Source organism: Phoca vitulina, unplaced genomic scaffold (assembly GCF_004348235.1).
Source record: "Phoca vitulina isolate PV1807 unplaced genomic scaffold, GSC_HSeal_1.0 scaffold37, whole genome shotgun sequence".
Taxonomy (NCBI): Eukaryota; Metazoa; Chordata; class Mammalia; order Carnivora; family Phocidae; genus Phoca; species Phoca vitulina.
The window spans coordinates 409,796-423,698 of record NW_022589740.1 but is presented as its reverse complement, the minus strand read 5'-3'; the positions used below and the strand labels follow the sequence as shown (position 1 = coordinate 423,698).

General features: G+C 51.0%; 1 protein-coding gene across 2 annotated transcripts in view; it reads right to left on the bottom strand.

Moving 5' to 3' along the window:
• Positions 1 to 4,128: 4,128 nt before the first annotated feature.
• SPIN1 (spindlin 1) overlaps positions 4,129 to 13,903 on the bottom strand; it is a 75,301-nt gene continuing 65,526 nt past the window's right edge. For both annotated transcript variants that reach the window (XM_032427678.1, XM_032427677.1), the window contains exons 5-6: positions 10,775 to 11,008; positions 4,129 to 7,246 (exon numbers count right to left, since the gene is read on the bottom strand). In XM_032427678.1, the coding sequence (XP_032283569.1) occupies positions 7,047 to 7,246; positions 10,775 to 11,008 (434 nt within the window). In that variant the 3' untranslated portion in view covers positions 4,129 to 7,046. The remainder of the gene's footprint in view (positions 7,247 to 10,774; positions 11,009 to 13,903) is intronic.

Below are 13,903 nucleotides of genomic sequence, written 5' to 3'. Positions count from 1 at the left end.
GCCTCTCGGAGGTCAGCACTCCACACTGCACGCATGGGCATTATCTGGAACCTTCCGGATAACTTAACAATTCACCACTGAAGCATGGAGAACGTTCAAGGACAAAGCAAATACGCCCGTTTTGTTCCATGACAGGTGCTCAGGAGCTTGTGAAATTATTCACGTACGTCCACAGTTACAGAACAGACTGGAAAAAAGTGTATGTGTTCTAAAGAATACCTCCCTGGGTGGCAGCCGTAGGTTCTGAAACAAGACTTGCTTTTTAACTAACAACTGATCGGGCCGCCAGTGGACGCTGAATCCTCCAGCACCGCATCTCTCATAAGTGGTTAAGAAGGCCGCGTGGTGCTCAGGGCCCCGTGACAATGTGAAAACACACGCAAGACTCATGTGCGCACCTTTACGCACGAAGGTTGGGCTCACATTCTTCTTCTCAGTCACGATCAAACAGAAACTGCACAACACCTCACCAATACCTCCACGGTCTTTATGGCAACGGCGTGTGTGGACACTAGCGTTCCGGGAGCAGTACCTACGAGAACCTCCCTGCCGACATCCCAGGATACAGGACATGTGAGCCGAAGTCAAGCACGGGGAGCGGGACACGGCAAGGCCCCCAGGACCACACAGCCCTGTGAGTAAAGCGGGCCCTGAGTGTGGTGGCTCGTGGCGGCTCGTGGCCTCCGCGTCAGGCTCGTGGCCTCCGCGTCAGCCTCTGCGCTGCGCTGGACACAGATGTGTCCTCAGGGAGCCAGGCAGGGCTTTCCCAGCACACAGCTGAGAGCAGGGTAAAGGCAAGCTGATCTGCCCAGAGTGCCAGAGAGGCGGCCACCACACCTGGAACTCTGTGATTTCACACTTTTCAGTGCATGAAATTTACCTGCCCCTTTCATACCAGAATAGAACGTTAGTTATCGCTTTAAAAATAGTCTGTCAAAAATAATGCCCTGCCAGTAAAATCTCTTTCCCAGTGTTAGGTTAACAGTTAAGAAAGCCCAACTAACTTTTAATATGGGCTGTGGGCTGCACCGACGTGTCCCCCAAACTCCACCTGCAGGACCTCAGAACGGGACTGCATTCAGAGACAGGGCCTTGAAGGAGATTATTAAGGTTAAATGAGATTATATGGGAGGGACCTGACCCAGTGCAACTGTGTCCTCAGAGGCCGAGATCAGGACACAGCTGCACGCGGAGGGAGGACCGCGCGAGGACAGGGGAGCATGGCCGTCTGGACGGCCAGGAGAGAGGCCCCAGGGGACGCCAGCCCTGCTGCCTGCATCCCGACCTCCGGCCTCCAGCACCTGTCCCATCCCGCGTTTGCTGCAGCCTCACACGCATGGCATGCAGAGAGCTCGCACAAACACGGCCTCGGGGGCCCAGCACATGCCTGATCAATCAGAGCACAACCCTTGTGAGAAACACAATGACTAAGTAACACAAAGAGAAGGCCGGTGAGGACAGCTGAGACGCATCTGTTTGTGAACGTGTGTGAGTCCAGCAGAGGGACCTCTGGTAACAGGCGTCAGTCCCCTGAGTGCAGATGGGACTCTCCCCTCCAGCTGCTCAGCCAGAATCCCAGCTGCAGGACGATGCAGACTTCGGGCTCCACCCCCTCAGACGCATTCTCAGGGCCCGACGACTGCTGCCGCAGGGCCGTTCTGAAGAGGACACAACCAAGGGGTGAACACGATGGGACGTTAGCATTACGGGACAAACCAAAGCAACAGTTTGCTAAAATAAGGTCCCCGGTGCGTAACACACACACGCGCACGCGCACTCCCCAGGGAAGAACAACTTCCGGGACGAGAGCCCCTCTCGTCGCCCTGGTGGGGACGCCCACCGCCTGTCACGTACGCGCACACAGCGCCTGGGCAGAAGCTACCAGATCGCTCACGCACCCGCGGGACACAAGATCGACGCAGAGCTCTAAAGCTCCTTTTGCAGTCTGCACCCACAGTCCACGCACAATGCAGAATTCCAGTCCGCAGTCGCAAGCTCTGCGTTAGCGCCAAGGCCTGCCTCTGTCCTGTTCACGTCACATCTGCCGCAGCTGTTCCAACACCAAGACAGAGTTTCAAAGTTACGTGCATGTGCTGATCCCGTGAAGGGTTCTGGGTCCTTCCCCGAGCACCCGAGTCCACGGCGCAGAGGTGAGCGGCGCAGGGACGTGCCCACATGGCAGACGGCAGCCTACTCACCAGATGGGAACGGCCAGCGCAAAAAAAGAAAGGCGAGCCAGGGCCCACACGTCCTGGCGCCTGGGCTGGCAGGGATCAATGCGCCCCCTGGTCCTCAGGAAAAAACTACGCAGAAAGAAGGCAGGGTCATTTTTAGGCAAAACGATGTGCCAGGCCAATAACCCTAAAACCGTCTGCCATGGAGTCACCTTAGCTGAAGGGTTTTATGGCCAATACGAGGGAGACAGAGCCTGAGAGCGTCTGCAGAAGTAATTCAAAGACTCCCCTAATTCTCTGAGACTTGGTGGCCTGAGCGCTTACAAACAGGACATAGGACAAACCTGTGCTAGACTTTACGTGTGAGACCGTGTACTGCGGGCGTTAAGAAGTCCAGGTTTTACAAGAATATTAATGTAAAGACATGTTTAAAGTATCTCTGAAACACAAAATAGTTCCCACAGTCCTGTGACGGAAATGCAGATTTCTTCAGCATAACTGGAAGACAAGACAACACGTTTTGCCATTGACCTGGGAAGGAAGGTCACAGAAGTGCCTGCAGAGACGGCTGGGCTGTGGGCTCTCTGGGCCCCCGCGCCGAGGCCGCTGTTGTCCTGGACCCCACATGTGCCCCCACGCCTCCCTCACGGGCGCCGCGGACGAAAGGTGCGCCTCCCCCCGACCAGGGGTCCCACTCGGCAACGGCCAAGGGCTGCGCAGCATCTGCCACACTTTACTCACTACCAGCTCGTGGCTACGCTGAGGACGGTTGAACGGGCAGGCCCACCCACAATTCTCCAAGCAGGGCTGCTTCCAACAGACGCACTCGCTGGCCTATGGACAGCGACCGGTGACCGCCAACCTTCCCACGAAATCTGCTGTCCTTTTAGGGAACACGCTTCCCAAGCTGCACCTGCAGGGGCAGGAGGGCTGGTGCGTGTCAGGAGGAGGGCATGAGATCGGGCCTCCCACGGGCGGGCGCTGGTCGTCCCTGTCCCACACCTGCCCGTGCCTCCCCCAGCCCCAGCCTTAACCACGTGATTCACGGGCCCAACTCAGCGGGCAAACATCGAAACACAAATCTAATTAAAGGCACATGAGGGATCTACTTTTTACCTCACTGGTTAAAATTTCCCAGGAAGATAAAGCACAGAACACGCACCCGTCAGTGGCGTGACCTTCGCTTCCTCATCCCACCACCGGGAAACGGAGATCTTCCCTACACTCTCACTCGTGGGTGCTCGAGTATTAACAACATTACAGGCAGTATATAAAGCAAACCTAGATGTGAAAGTATAAAATACACATTATTTAATTCTATTTAAAATAATCAAGTTTAAAACTTTATGATAAATTTTCTCCTTAATGGCAATCCACTACAGAATGGCTCTAGGACACCGCTCACTGCCCCTCTCCCTTTGGGGACGACCAAGTGTTACCATATGCGAGGAGAAGTTCGACCTCCTTCCGTTTCTGCGTGCTTTGGACGGTTTACATGTGGTGGAGAGGGGAAAAGGTTACTTAAAATCTTAAACTTTAAAAAACTTCCAGAAGCAGGTTTAACAACAACACATTTTGCTCATGAGCACAAAATTTACAGTCAGAAGTTGCACATAAAGGGTTTATTTTAAATGTTTTAAGGATAGGATAGAGTTACATCATAATTATAAAAATTACTTACAGAATTAACAGATTTATATTGTTTATACTTCTAAATGCAGAGAACAGGGAACGGTCTACACATTGTATAAAATAAAATTAAAATTAAAAATGAATTCAAGCCTGAAAGATGAGGTCATTTACCTAATTGTAAGATGCGAACACGAAGACCTCTGAACTATACACATCCGCTCACACCGCACTAATGGTGGAAATACAAAAAGCGCAGCATTTCCAAGGAACCACAGACATTTCGACCATAATTATTTGTTATAATAATTGTTCCTGTTTTGTCTTTGGAGAACTTTCTTTCTTTCTTTCTTTTTTTTAAGACAATCAGCTTACGCATGTTTTCAGGCACTACAATTTGTGACAATCAGAACAGTCTTCTAATGGGTCCAGAGCGCTCAGAGATTCGAGCCCAATGCACTTCGGGGTTTGGCACGTAAAAGAGGAATAGGAATGAACTCTGGCTTAGAGGTGACTGCGAGCGCTTCGAGCATGCACAGTCCCTTCAAATGCTGCACGACAGACAGAGCTGGGGAACCACCCTCTGCCGGCACTGCGCGGTGCCACCAGCGCATTTTCATCCTACGACCACTACAACGGCACAGGAAGCAATATACAGAGAACTGAAAACAAATAAAAACAAAGAGAGAAAACAAAAAACCTAAATATCTTTCACATGCAAGTTCAGTTAGTTACATTGAACATCCTACTTAGAATAGAGCATGCAAAAAAGGATGGTCTGCGTTTAAGGTTCTCCTCGGAAGCTTCACGTGGCAGCCGGACGTCACGCGCACACGACACGGGAACACGATAGCAGGTCAGTGAGGAAGGCGGGACATTTTATACAGGTTCAGGGCTTGTGCACTCACAAGTCCCACGGTAATTTTGGAAACTCATGTTGGGCTCCTCGAACAAGGAACCAACATTCTGATACCAGGAAAAGGCAAGCAATGCATGCAGATCTGAAACGTGAGCCTAGAACGAAGCCTGAAGTACCGGGCGAGGGAGTGGAATCAGTCACCGCGCAAGTGTGGGTTAAGCCACCAAAAGAAAAGAGAACGGGAAAAAAGGAAAACAACAAAAAGCCCCTTCCCCTTCCTTCCACCCTAAAGGCAACAAATGGAACAATGATGAAAATAATGGTGATCGTGACGTGTCACATTCATCTGGAGAGTGGCAGACCATGTGGTGTTGAAAGTGCTAAAGGAACTCGCAGGAAAACCACAACGCAAGTCATTCAGTGAGGCTGCAAAGGTTTCCACTGCCCAACCCTCAGGACACTTCCAAAGAGCACTGGTTTTCAGTCCGAAGCCACTGCGCCACGTTCGCACCGTGCACGCGCCAGACGCCCCCACTCTCGGGGCACACGCATTCGCCTGCGCTCGGGGAGCCGGGCTCAGCCTGGAAACGGGCATGCAGGGACCCTGACCAGAGCCAGACAGACGTGCGGCACGACGCCTGTTCGAGCAGGAGCAGCGTGAGACCAGCACTCACCGCGGGGGGAGCGCAGAGCTGGACAAGCTCCCCCTGCCGCCCGAGGTGAGGCGCTGCACTTCTCGAGCGCGAGGTCACCACCCAACAGCATGACAATGCACAGCCTTCCGGAAGGCGAAGCGGGGCACCACTCGGGCCACGCGCAGTGAGGTCACCAACGACAGAATCTCCAATACTGAGCACAGCCACGACAGAGGCCACACGGACTGCTGGTAGTTGGCTGACGACGTGCGCATTCAGCCTTCTGCCCGACACTGAGGCAAGCTTTCCCATCTCCACAAGAGACTGGATCCCCGTCCTGCCACTCTCCTGGCTCCCAAACCATCAGGGCTCATCCAAAACAAAGTGACAGATGGCCGTGTCGCCACCACCCCAACCACGTCTATGGTTCTATTTCGGTCAAAACAACCTCGCAGGAGCAAGCCACGAAAGGGCTGCGTGGCCAAGGGCCACAGTCACACCCAGAAGCTAGCGCGATGACGGAAGAGTCCACGTCAGCAGCACACGGGGAGCCGAGCGCGCCCAGCACCACAGAAGGCGTCAGGGGATGCAGGCTGTTACGTGTCTAGATATTCTCTGCGGGGAAAAGCCTTCTGACCACAACCATGTATCAGTAAGAACAGTAATAAAAATAAAAGTGTCCCAGAGAACTTGTCAGAAGGCAGCAATGCCACTCCCAAGCTTGTGTTTCTAATATCAGAGCACTAGGTCCTGCCAGGAACTCACCCCATCCACACACACCACTGATGCACTGCCGCCTCTAAACCCACGCACCAGAATCCAGACTGCCGAGGTACAAATTAACGGACCAGTTGTGCCGTCCAAAACACACCGGAATCACACCGTGTGGACCAAGTACCTGGGCTTTGCTTTAAAACAAAAAAAGTACTTAGGATAAAAAATGTAAACAAAAATTTACAAAGCTTAGAAATTAAAGGCAGCTTTTTACCCAGATTCCTAACTGTTTTGTTAAATTCTAATGTGGGTCCAGCAACTGTTCACAAATGATTCCTATTTGGACTCATGGTTTAATGCCTCCAGACTAAAAAGGTGTCTGAACTTCTGACTTCCAAAACACGCCGCACGTCCCTGTGTGTCTCCTGTGCCCACATTTACTTTTAAATAAACAGCAGTAATATACGAAATCGGACTGACTCAGGACAAGCACTCCTGTTAACTGGAGAGTATTATTGAACCCCCGCCCCAATCCACAGAGAACGGACTGCCAAGGAAGTGTGTGTGTGTGTGCGTGCATGTGCGCATGTGTGTGTGTGTGTGTGTGTGGTGCTTATGGACACACACAGATGTGGACAGGGAGAGCGAGGTGCATACGTCTCAACAAAGAAGGCGGTACCAACAGTACCAGACTAAGCTCGCAGTGTGGCAGCAGACGGGGAGAACTACGGTGCCGGGGAGCTGGGGGCGATCCAGGCCAGTCTACACGACCGCGACGCTAGCTTAACTTGACCAAACTTGCCCTAACTCCCCTCCAGACACAGAGACTTCTCGTAAGAGGAAGGAGTTCCTTACACAAAATGCTTTGTGTTCACATAAATCTGTACTATTCAGAACAAAACCAGTTCTGCTGGCAGAGATTGTGGGTTCGCAGGGACATTTAAGCTTTCATTAAACTGGAAAGCAATCAAGTCTTTATGTCTACAAATTATACATTTAATAGTTCCACAAATTTGGCCAAGTTCATGATGACATCTAGGATGTTTTCACCAAATCGTAGACATAAATATGGAAATCGTCATCAAACTTGATGAAATAGACAGACGGTTTGGCCTCCACTTGATGAATGACCATGCCAGTCCTTTTAGAGCCGTCCTCTTTGGCATATTCCACCTGTTTGCCTACCAGGCTGTCCACAACTTCTCCCGGTTCCCTTTCTGCTGGAGGAGAATCATCTGCATTAAAGAGGGGAGAAGAAAGAATTTAAAGTCAATTTTTACATATGTACCAACTCACATGTCTATTTTAATAATAATTTTTTAAAACGTTAACATCTGGATTCATCCAAATTATCTAGAGCAAGAGTCAGGCCACTTTTCCTTCAAGGGCCAGAGGCTCGAGGACATATGGTCTCTGCACCAACTGCTCGGCCCTGCCAGTCCCGTGAGAACAGCCGAGAGAGTGTGCAGAAATGAAAGGTGTGGCTGTGTGCCAATAAAACTTTATTTACAAAAACAGTGTGCCGCCCCCCACCCCAGGATGTAGGCATGTCAAGGATTTTGAAAATCATAACCAGAAATCCCCATGGCTTGTGTTTAATTACAACTGAGACCGTCTGAGAGGATGAAGCAAGGAAAGGCCACGGAAAAGTCTAGATGCACAGAACTTCTCCAAAGTAAGCTGGAGTGACTTTGAAACAGGCCTTCAAAACAGACAATACCTCTTGGGACACTGAGAACATGCCATTCTCTTCAACACACGCCTGGTCTTTTCCCTCTGACTCCTGAAACCTTCCTTCTCCCCACGTTCACTGCAGCACACATGGTCTTCCTATCCCAGCTGACGAGTAAGACTTCCTGTGCTCTGAAGACAGGTGCCGAGGGAACCCCTTCCCAGACTAATCACGACAGGACCTCCGGGATGGCAGAGGCACCCGCGCCCGTCAGACGGTCCCCAGCAAAGCCTGCGCACCGGAGAGCGCTGCCCTGAGCCGGCAGGGGCTACGAGGTGTTCTCGGAGCACAGGAACCAGAGCACACCGCCCCCCTGCCAGCAGCAGACCCGATGGGCAGGGGGATGGGCTGAGTGGCTACCACCCTCTCAAGAAACCCCTGCAGGTCGTGCGTGGGGCGAGCTCTTTTGCAAGGAGCAGCAGAGGGCTTCCAGATGCCCCGGGGGCGGTGGGTCCTGCTTTACCCCAGGCCGCTCACAGAGCACCCCAAGCCTCACACACAGCCTGCTGTGGCCCCGAGCATGTGTCTGTCCCTCACGGTGGACACAACCCTAACCCCGCCTCTCTGACCGCCGGAGCTGACGTCACGCACGCCGCCGGCCACATGCCCGAGTCTACTGGTCCTCAGTTCTCCTGAGCAGGGAAGCAACGTCGAACCCGAAGCTCAAGTTCTCTCTTCAAAACTGCTCTTTCCTCGGCAGCGGCGCCAGCCCACCATGCTTTCGGGGTGCTGCCCGTTTACAGAGCATTCCAAAGACGCGACGGCCAGGCATTTCACTACTGAGCCAAGATTCAAGGGCCTCACACGGAGGCCCCTGCGAGCTCCCAGCACCAGGGCAGCATCTCCCGTGGCCGCTGCACGTCCACACTCGCTAAACCACTTAGCGGGTGGGTGAGGAGCCCGGGAGACGCCGCGGGCGGTCCCAACGCCCCTATGCTTTCCCAAGCAAGGCCAACAGTTCTCACTGCGGAGCTGTCTCTACAGAAAAGTCAAAAATCAACTTCATACAGACTGGAGAAATGCTTTTAAGGAACACTCTCCTCATCATTAAACTCCTGCCTGTATAAATACTTCCCTTGACAGATATATGAGGAAAATACACAAAGCCTAAGACAAAGAAAGAAGGTGGAGAGTCAGGGCCGGATGAGCACTGTGAAAGCAGGTTCACTGCCTGCCTTGTTGACGGAAGACCCCGACATGTGCTGACACCCCGCTCGCGTATCAAGCGTCTGCCCGTCACCCCGTCCAGGCCCAGGGATCCCAGTGCTGGAGGGAAGCCTATGGAATAGTTTAAAAAAGAACAGGCTTACCCAAAAATGGAAGTAAGAAAATAATTCCATTCATAACAGCATCAAAAAGAGCAAAATATTTAGGAATAACCTAACAAAAGAAGTATAAAACTAATACTCTGAAAACTACAAGACACTGTTGATAGAAATCCTTAACTCTCAATAAGTGGAAAAGTACCCACGCTCCTGGGTCAGAAGGCTTCGCGGTGTCACGATGGTCAGAGGTTCAGCACAATCCCCATCCGAATCCCAGCTGACCTCTTTGCAGAGACTGACAAACTGGTTTCAAAATTCATGAAACTGCCGTGGACCCAAAAGAGTCAAAACAATTCTGGGACAGAACAAAGTAGGACTCAGCACCTCCCAAGGTCAACGCTTACTTCAGAGCCGCGTGACCGAGTACGGCACGTGCCCCACAGACAGGAGCACAGCCGTCCATCTGCGGCCAGCTCCCTTTCACCACGGGCGCCAAAACCACCCAGCAAGGAAAGAACGGTCTTTCCACAACATGGTGCTCAGTCAGTGTGCACAAGAATGAAGGGGGACCCTTCCACCACATCATAAAAATTAACTCGACACGTTATGAAAGATCAAAATGTAACAGCAACACCTATTAAGACTCGCAGAAGAAAACGAAGAGGTACATCGTTTACGGCCTTGGACACAACACCGAAATGAAAGCACGAGTTACAAAAGAAAAAACAAATTGGACTTCATCACAATTAAAAACTTCTGTGCTTCAAAGAGCACCACCAATAAAGTGAACAGAAACCCACAGAATAAGAGAAAGTGTCTGCAAATCCTACATGGGTCAGGAGACCCGCAGAGAGACCCAGACTCTGACAGACTTCTCTCCGAAGAAGACACAGAACCGGGGCGCCTGGGTGGCTCAGTTGGTGAGGCGTCTGCCTTCAGCTCAGGTCATATCTCAGGGTCCTGGGATCGAGTCCCACATCAGGCTCCCTGCTCAGTGGGGAGCCTGCTTCTCCCTCTCCCTCTGTGCTAACAGATAAATAAAATCTTAAAAAAAAAAAAAAAAAAGACACAGAAATGGCCAATAACACACAAAAGGATGCCTGACGTCTTTAGTGATCAGGGAAATGCAAACCAAGCCCACGATGAGGTAGCATTTCGCAACCACAAGGACGGCTAGAGTGAAAACGTCAGTTAACACGTGTTTGTGTCAGAACCCTCACACACGGTCAATGCACGTGGAGAAGGGTGCAGGGGTCCCCCAAACAATTCAACAGTGACACAGACCCATCAATCCCACTCCTCGGTATGCACCCAAGAGAACTGAAAACATCCACTCAGAAACCTGTGCACAAGGGTCTACCACGGCATCCTTCATAATCAGCAAGGGGTGGACGACCCACACACCCATCCTGGACAGATGAACACATGTGCACACGGTGCCACTGTATCTGGCATGAGAAGAGATAAAGCACTAACTCATGTCACAACACAAGGAGCCTTGAAAATGGTGAGCTGAGTGAAGGAAGCCACACGAGAGGGGCCCGCCATACTCCACCCATGCCAAGTCCACAGCCCAGAACAGCACATCTACTCGGCAAAAGGTGCAAAGTCTCACAACTTATGCTTGGTGCAGGACTCAAAGAATAATCACTTGACCCTAGTAATCAAAACAAGATACATCTACAAAACAGTTCATCAAACATCTCGTTCTAAAATTCAAGTTCCTCTGGAATTAACAGAAATAAAGGCTGTCAATACACACTTACTAGAATCGGGCATAATGCGAAGGTCGCCTTCTTTATAATCATCTAAGAGCTGGTACATGTACAAGACAGGGTCCTTCTCGTAGGTGATGTAGAACCACGTGTTCATGATGGGGGCACGTGCTAGGACCATCCCCCTCCACTCATCCTTGGAGCCGTCCTCCGTCTCAAACATGTGCTCTACCGCCTTGCCGATCATCGTGTCGGCCAGGTGTGCATCGCTGATTCGAGAGGTCGCTGGGGACAAGAAGCAAACAACGGTTCACACGGGGTTTTACCGGGTACGTACCGTGAAGACTGAGCTCATGCAAGGGGGCAGCCTGAAGGGCTGTCCGTGCACCACACCAGCACCCCTGTGGGGCCCAGACCACGGGATCCCACGGGCACCGTCACGTCCCAAGTCAGCTCCTGAGAGAACCTGCTATTCTTCTGTGAGTCTTCCTAAACTCCTCTGCCCTTGGTATTGTGGTAAACTGGAACTTCAATGGTCTGTCGGAGGTACACAGTGTGTTTTGGTATTAACAGTTACTTTGTAGTTGCGGTAATGACCGCCTTCTTGCAGAATTCCAAAACAGGAGCGTTCCCACGCACGCTCACTCACCTTCTCTCTATTAACACCTACGTAACCACATGCCAGGGATGAAAACTAAGCAATGCCACCCATGCCAGGCCTGAGAGGTTACTCTCACGTCCACATTGTTTCCCACAGCGACCAGACCGTGCCTCATGACGGTCACACCAGCCTGCGCTTTGACACGAAATGCCCCAGTGCTTCCGCTTGGTCATGTGAGGAACAAACTGCTTCCCTGGGCCTGCAAGCCTCCCCTCCTGGCCTGTCCCCGCCCCCACGGGCCTCTCCCTTCTCCCCACCAGGCTCCCCCATCTGCGGGATCACCAGCCACCAGTCGCCTCCTCCCACTGTCTTCCCTAATGACACCAGCCACCACGTGCAGACACCGTTGACAAAAGCAGGGCCCTGCCCGTCTGCTTCCCAACACGGAGATCACAGGGCATCAACACCTGCCGTACAAACTATTCCTCAGTCCTGTTCTGTGTTAAGAGGCAGGCGGAAAATCACAGCCTTCCTTTTATTAATACTGGGAAAATTACGGAGGATCCTAATGATTTTAAGCTTTTTCTGGTCCCCACGTTTTAGACAAATGTCTTTAAAAACAATCAGCACTTCTATTTTACTCATTCGCAAGTGCTTCTATTTCTGTTAAAATAAAATTCAAAGGAACACAGATTGTAATTTCTTGCTAAAGATACTGCTACCCAATTTTATCAGAGGGACACTGTAAACACATATGGTGGTTCTCCCTACTTACATATGCAGTAATTCTCCAAAATTACACAAAACTCCCCACTGCACACTAAAGCAAAGCCTACTAGTTTCAAAAGCTCTCAAACTTCTCGATCTCCGCACTCCTATACAATGCTCAAAAATTCCTGAAGACCCACAAGTGCCCTTCTCTACGCGAATAACTATCAGAATCCAGTGTGTTAGAAATTATAAATGACAAATCCACAAAATGTATTTCTAATGAAAAATAACTATACTTTCTAATAAAAACTCAGTCGGCAGTGTGGTGTGGTTTTACATTTCTGATGCCCAGCTTTACAGACGGACATCCAGACTCTCCTGTCTGCTTCTGCAGTCAACCTGTGACATGCTCTTTGGGGTCATGTACAAAATCCAGCTTCACAAAGACCTGCTGCTGAAAAGGGAGTTTTCCGTTAGTGTTTTCGGGAAACTGCAGAGCTCCCGTGTGACGTAACAGCTCTTCAGCAGTGAACTGCGGTGCAGAATCGGAAATCCTTACCAGCAAACCTGTCACACTGTCACATGAAAACTCACTCTCTCCAAAACATGTACAGAACTCCTACAACTCAGCAGCAACAAAAATTAATTAACCCGACTACAACCTGGGCAAAGGCCCCGAACAGGCATTCCTGCAAAGATGACAGACAAGTGGCCGAAAAGCATGTGAGAAGATACCTGACATGACTAATCGTCAGGGAAATGCAAACCCAAACCCACAGTGAAGGACAAGGGCTGGTGAGCGTGGTAGAGAAACTGGAGCCCTGTGCACTGCGGCTGGAAACGCAAAATGCTACCCACACTGTGGAAGACAGCACGAGTCTCCTCAGAAAATCCAACACGGGATTCCACTTCTGGGACTCTCCTCCAGGGAAAGGAAAGCAGGGGCCCGGAGAAGTATCTGACCGCCACGTTCACGGCAGCACCACCCACGGCAGCCCAACGGTGGGAGCGGCCCAGTCGTCCATCCACGGATGAAGGGGTGCACACGTGCCACGCAGGGTCACGCGGCCTTGAGAGGGAAGAAGATGCTGCCACCAGCTAGACTCGGCGAGCCCTGAGCACACTGTGCTGAGGAAGCAGCCCATCACTGGAAGACACGTACTCTACAGTCCCGCTTCAGAGGTATGGAACGTGACCGACTTCATGGAAACAGAGTAGAAGCGTGGAGGCGGGGGCCGGGGAGGAGGGCTGCCGTTTAATGGGGACAGAGCTGTAGACTGACAAGATGAAGAGATCTGGAGATGTGCTCCACAGCAGTGTGAATGCACTTAAACTAGCTGAATTACGGACACTTAAAAATGGTCAAGGCAGTAAATTTCAGGTCACGTGTTTTTTTTTCACCAAAATAAAACAATCTGTCAGTCTTCAAATGGCTCCTTTACCAACACACAGTCTGGTCCCACACAGAAGATGACTGTTTGCTGAGTTATGCAACGCTGCCGCCTTCCCACGTGGAGTGTACGTGAAGGCCACAGAACTTCCAGACTGCGGGATCGCAGGGCAAACCATAGTCAGCACATGATCTGCTGCTGGTTTGTATAGAAGCCTTTGGATTTCCTTTTTAAAATGCTCTGCTGTTTACAAAAGCAACCCCTATCTCCTGCTGGGAACTACAAAGCAAAACATTAGGCAACTCTGAAGTCCATCACCAGAGATACTTAAAGATTTGGGGGTATTCTGGTTTGGTCAAACCACGTTTTTACCAAGATAAAAGGGTTTTTTCTGTCCTTACAAAGGCAGAAGAACTCAGGAAAACGGGCACAGGACACACAGCAAAATGCAGTAAACCTCACGTGGGCTGACAGTCT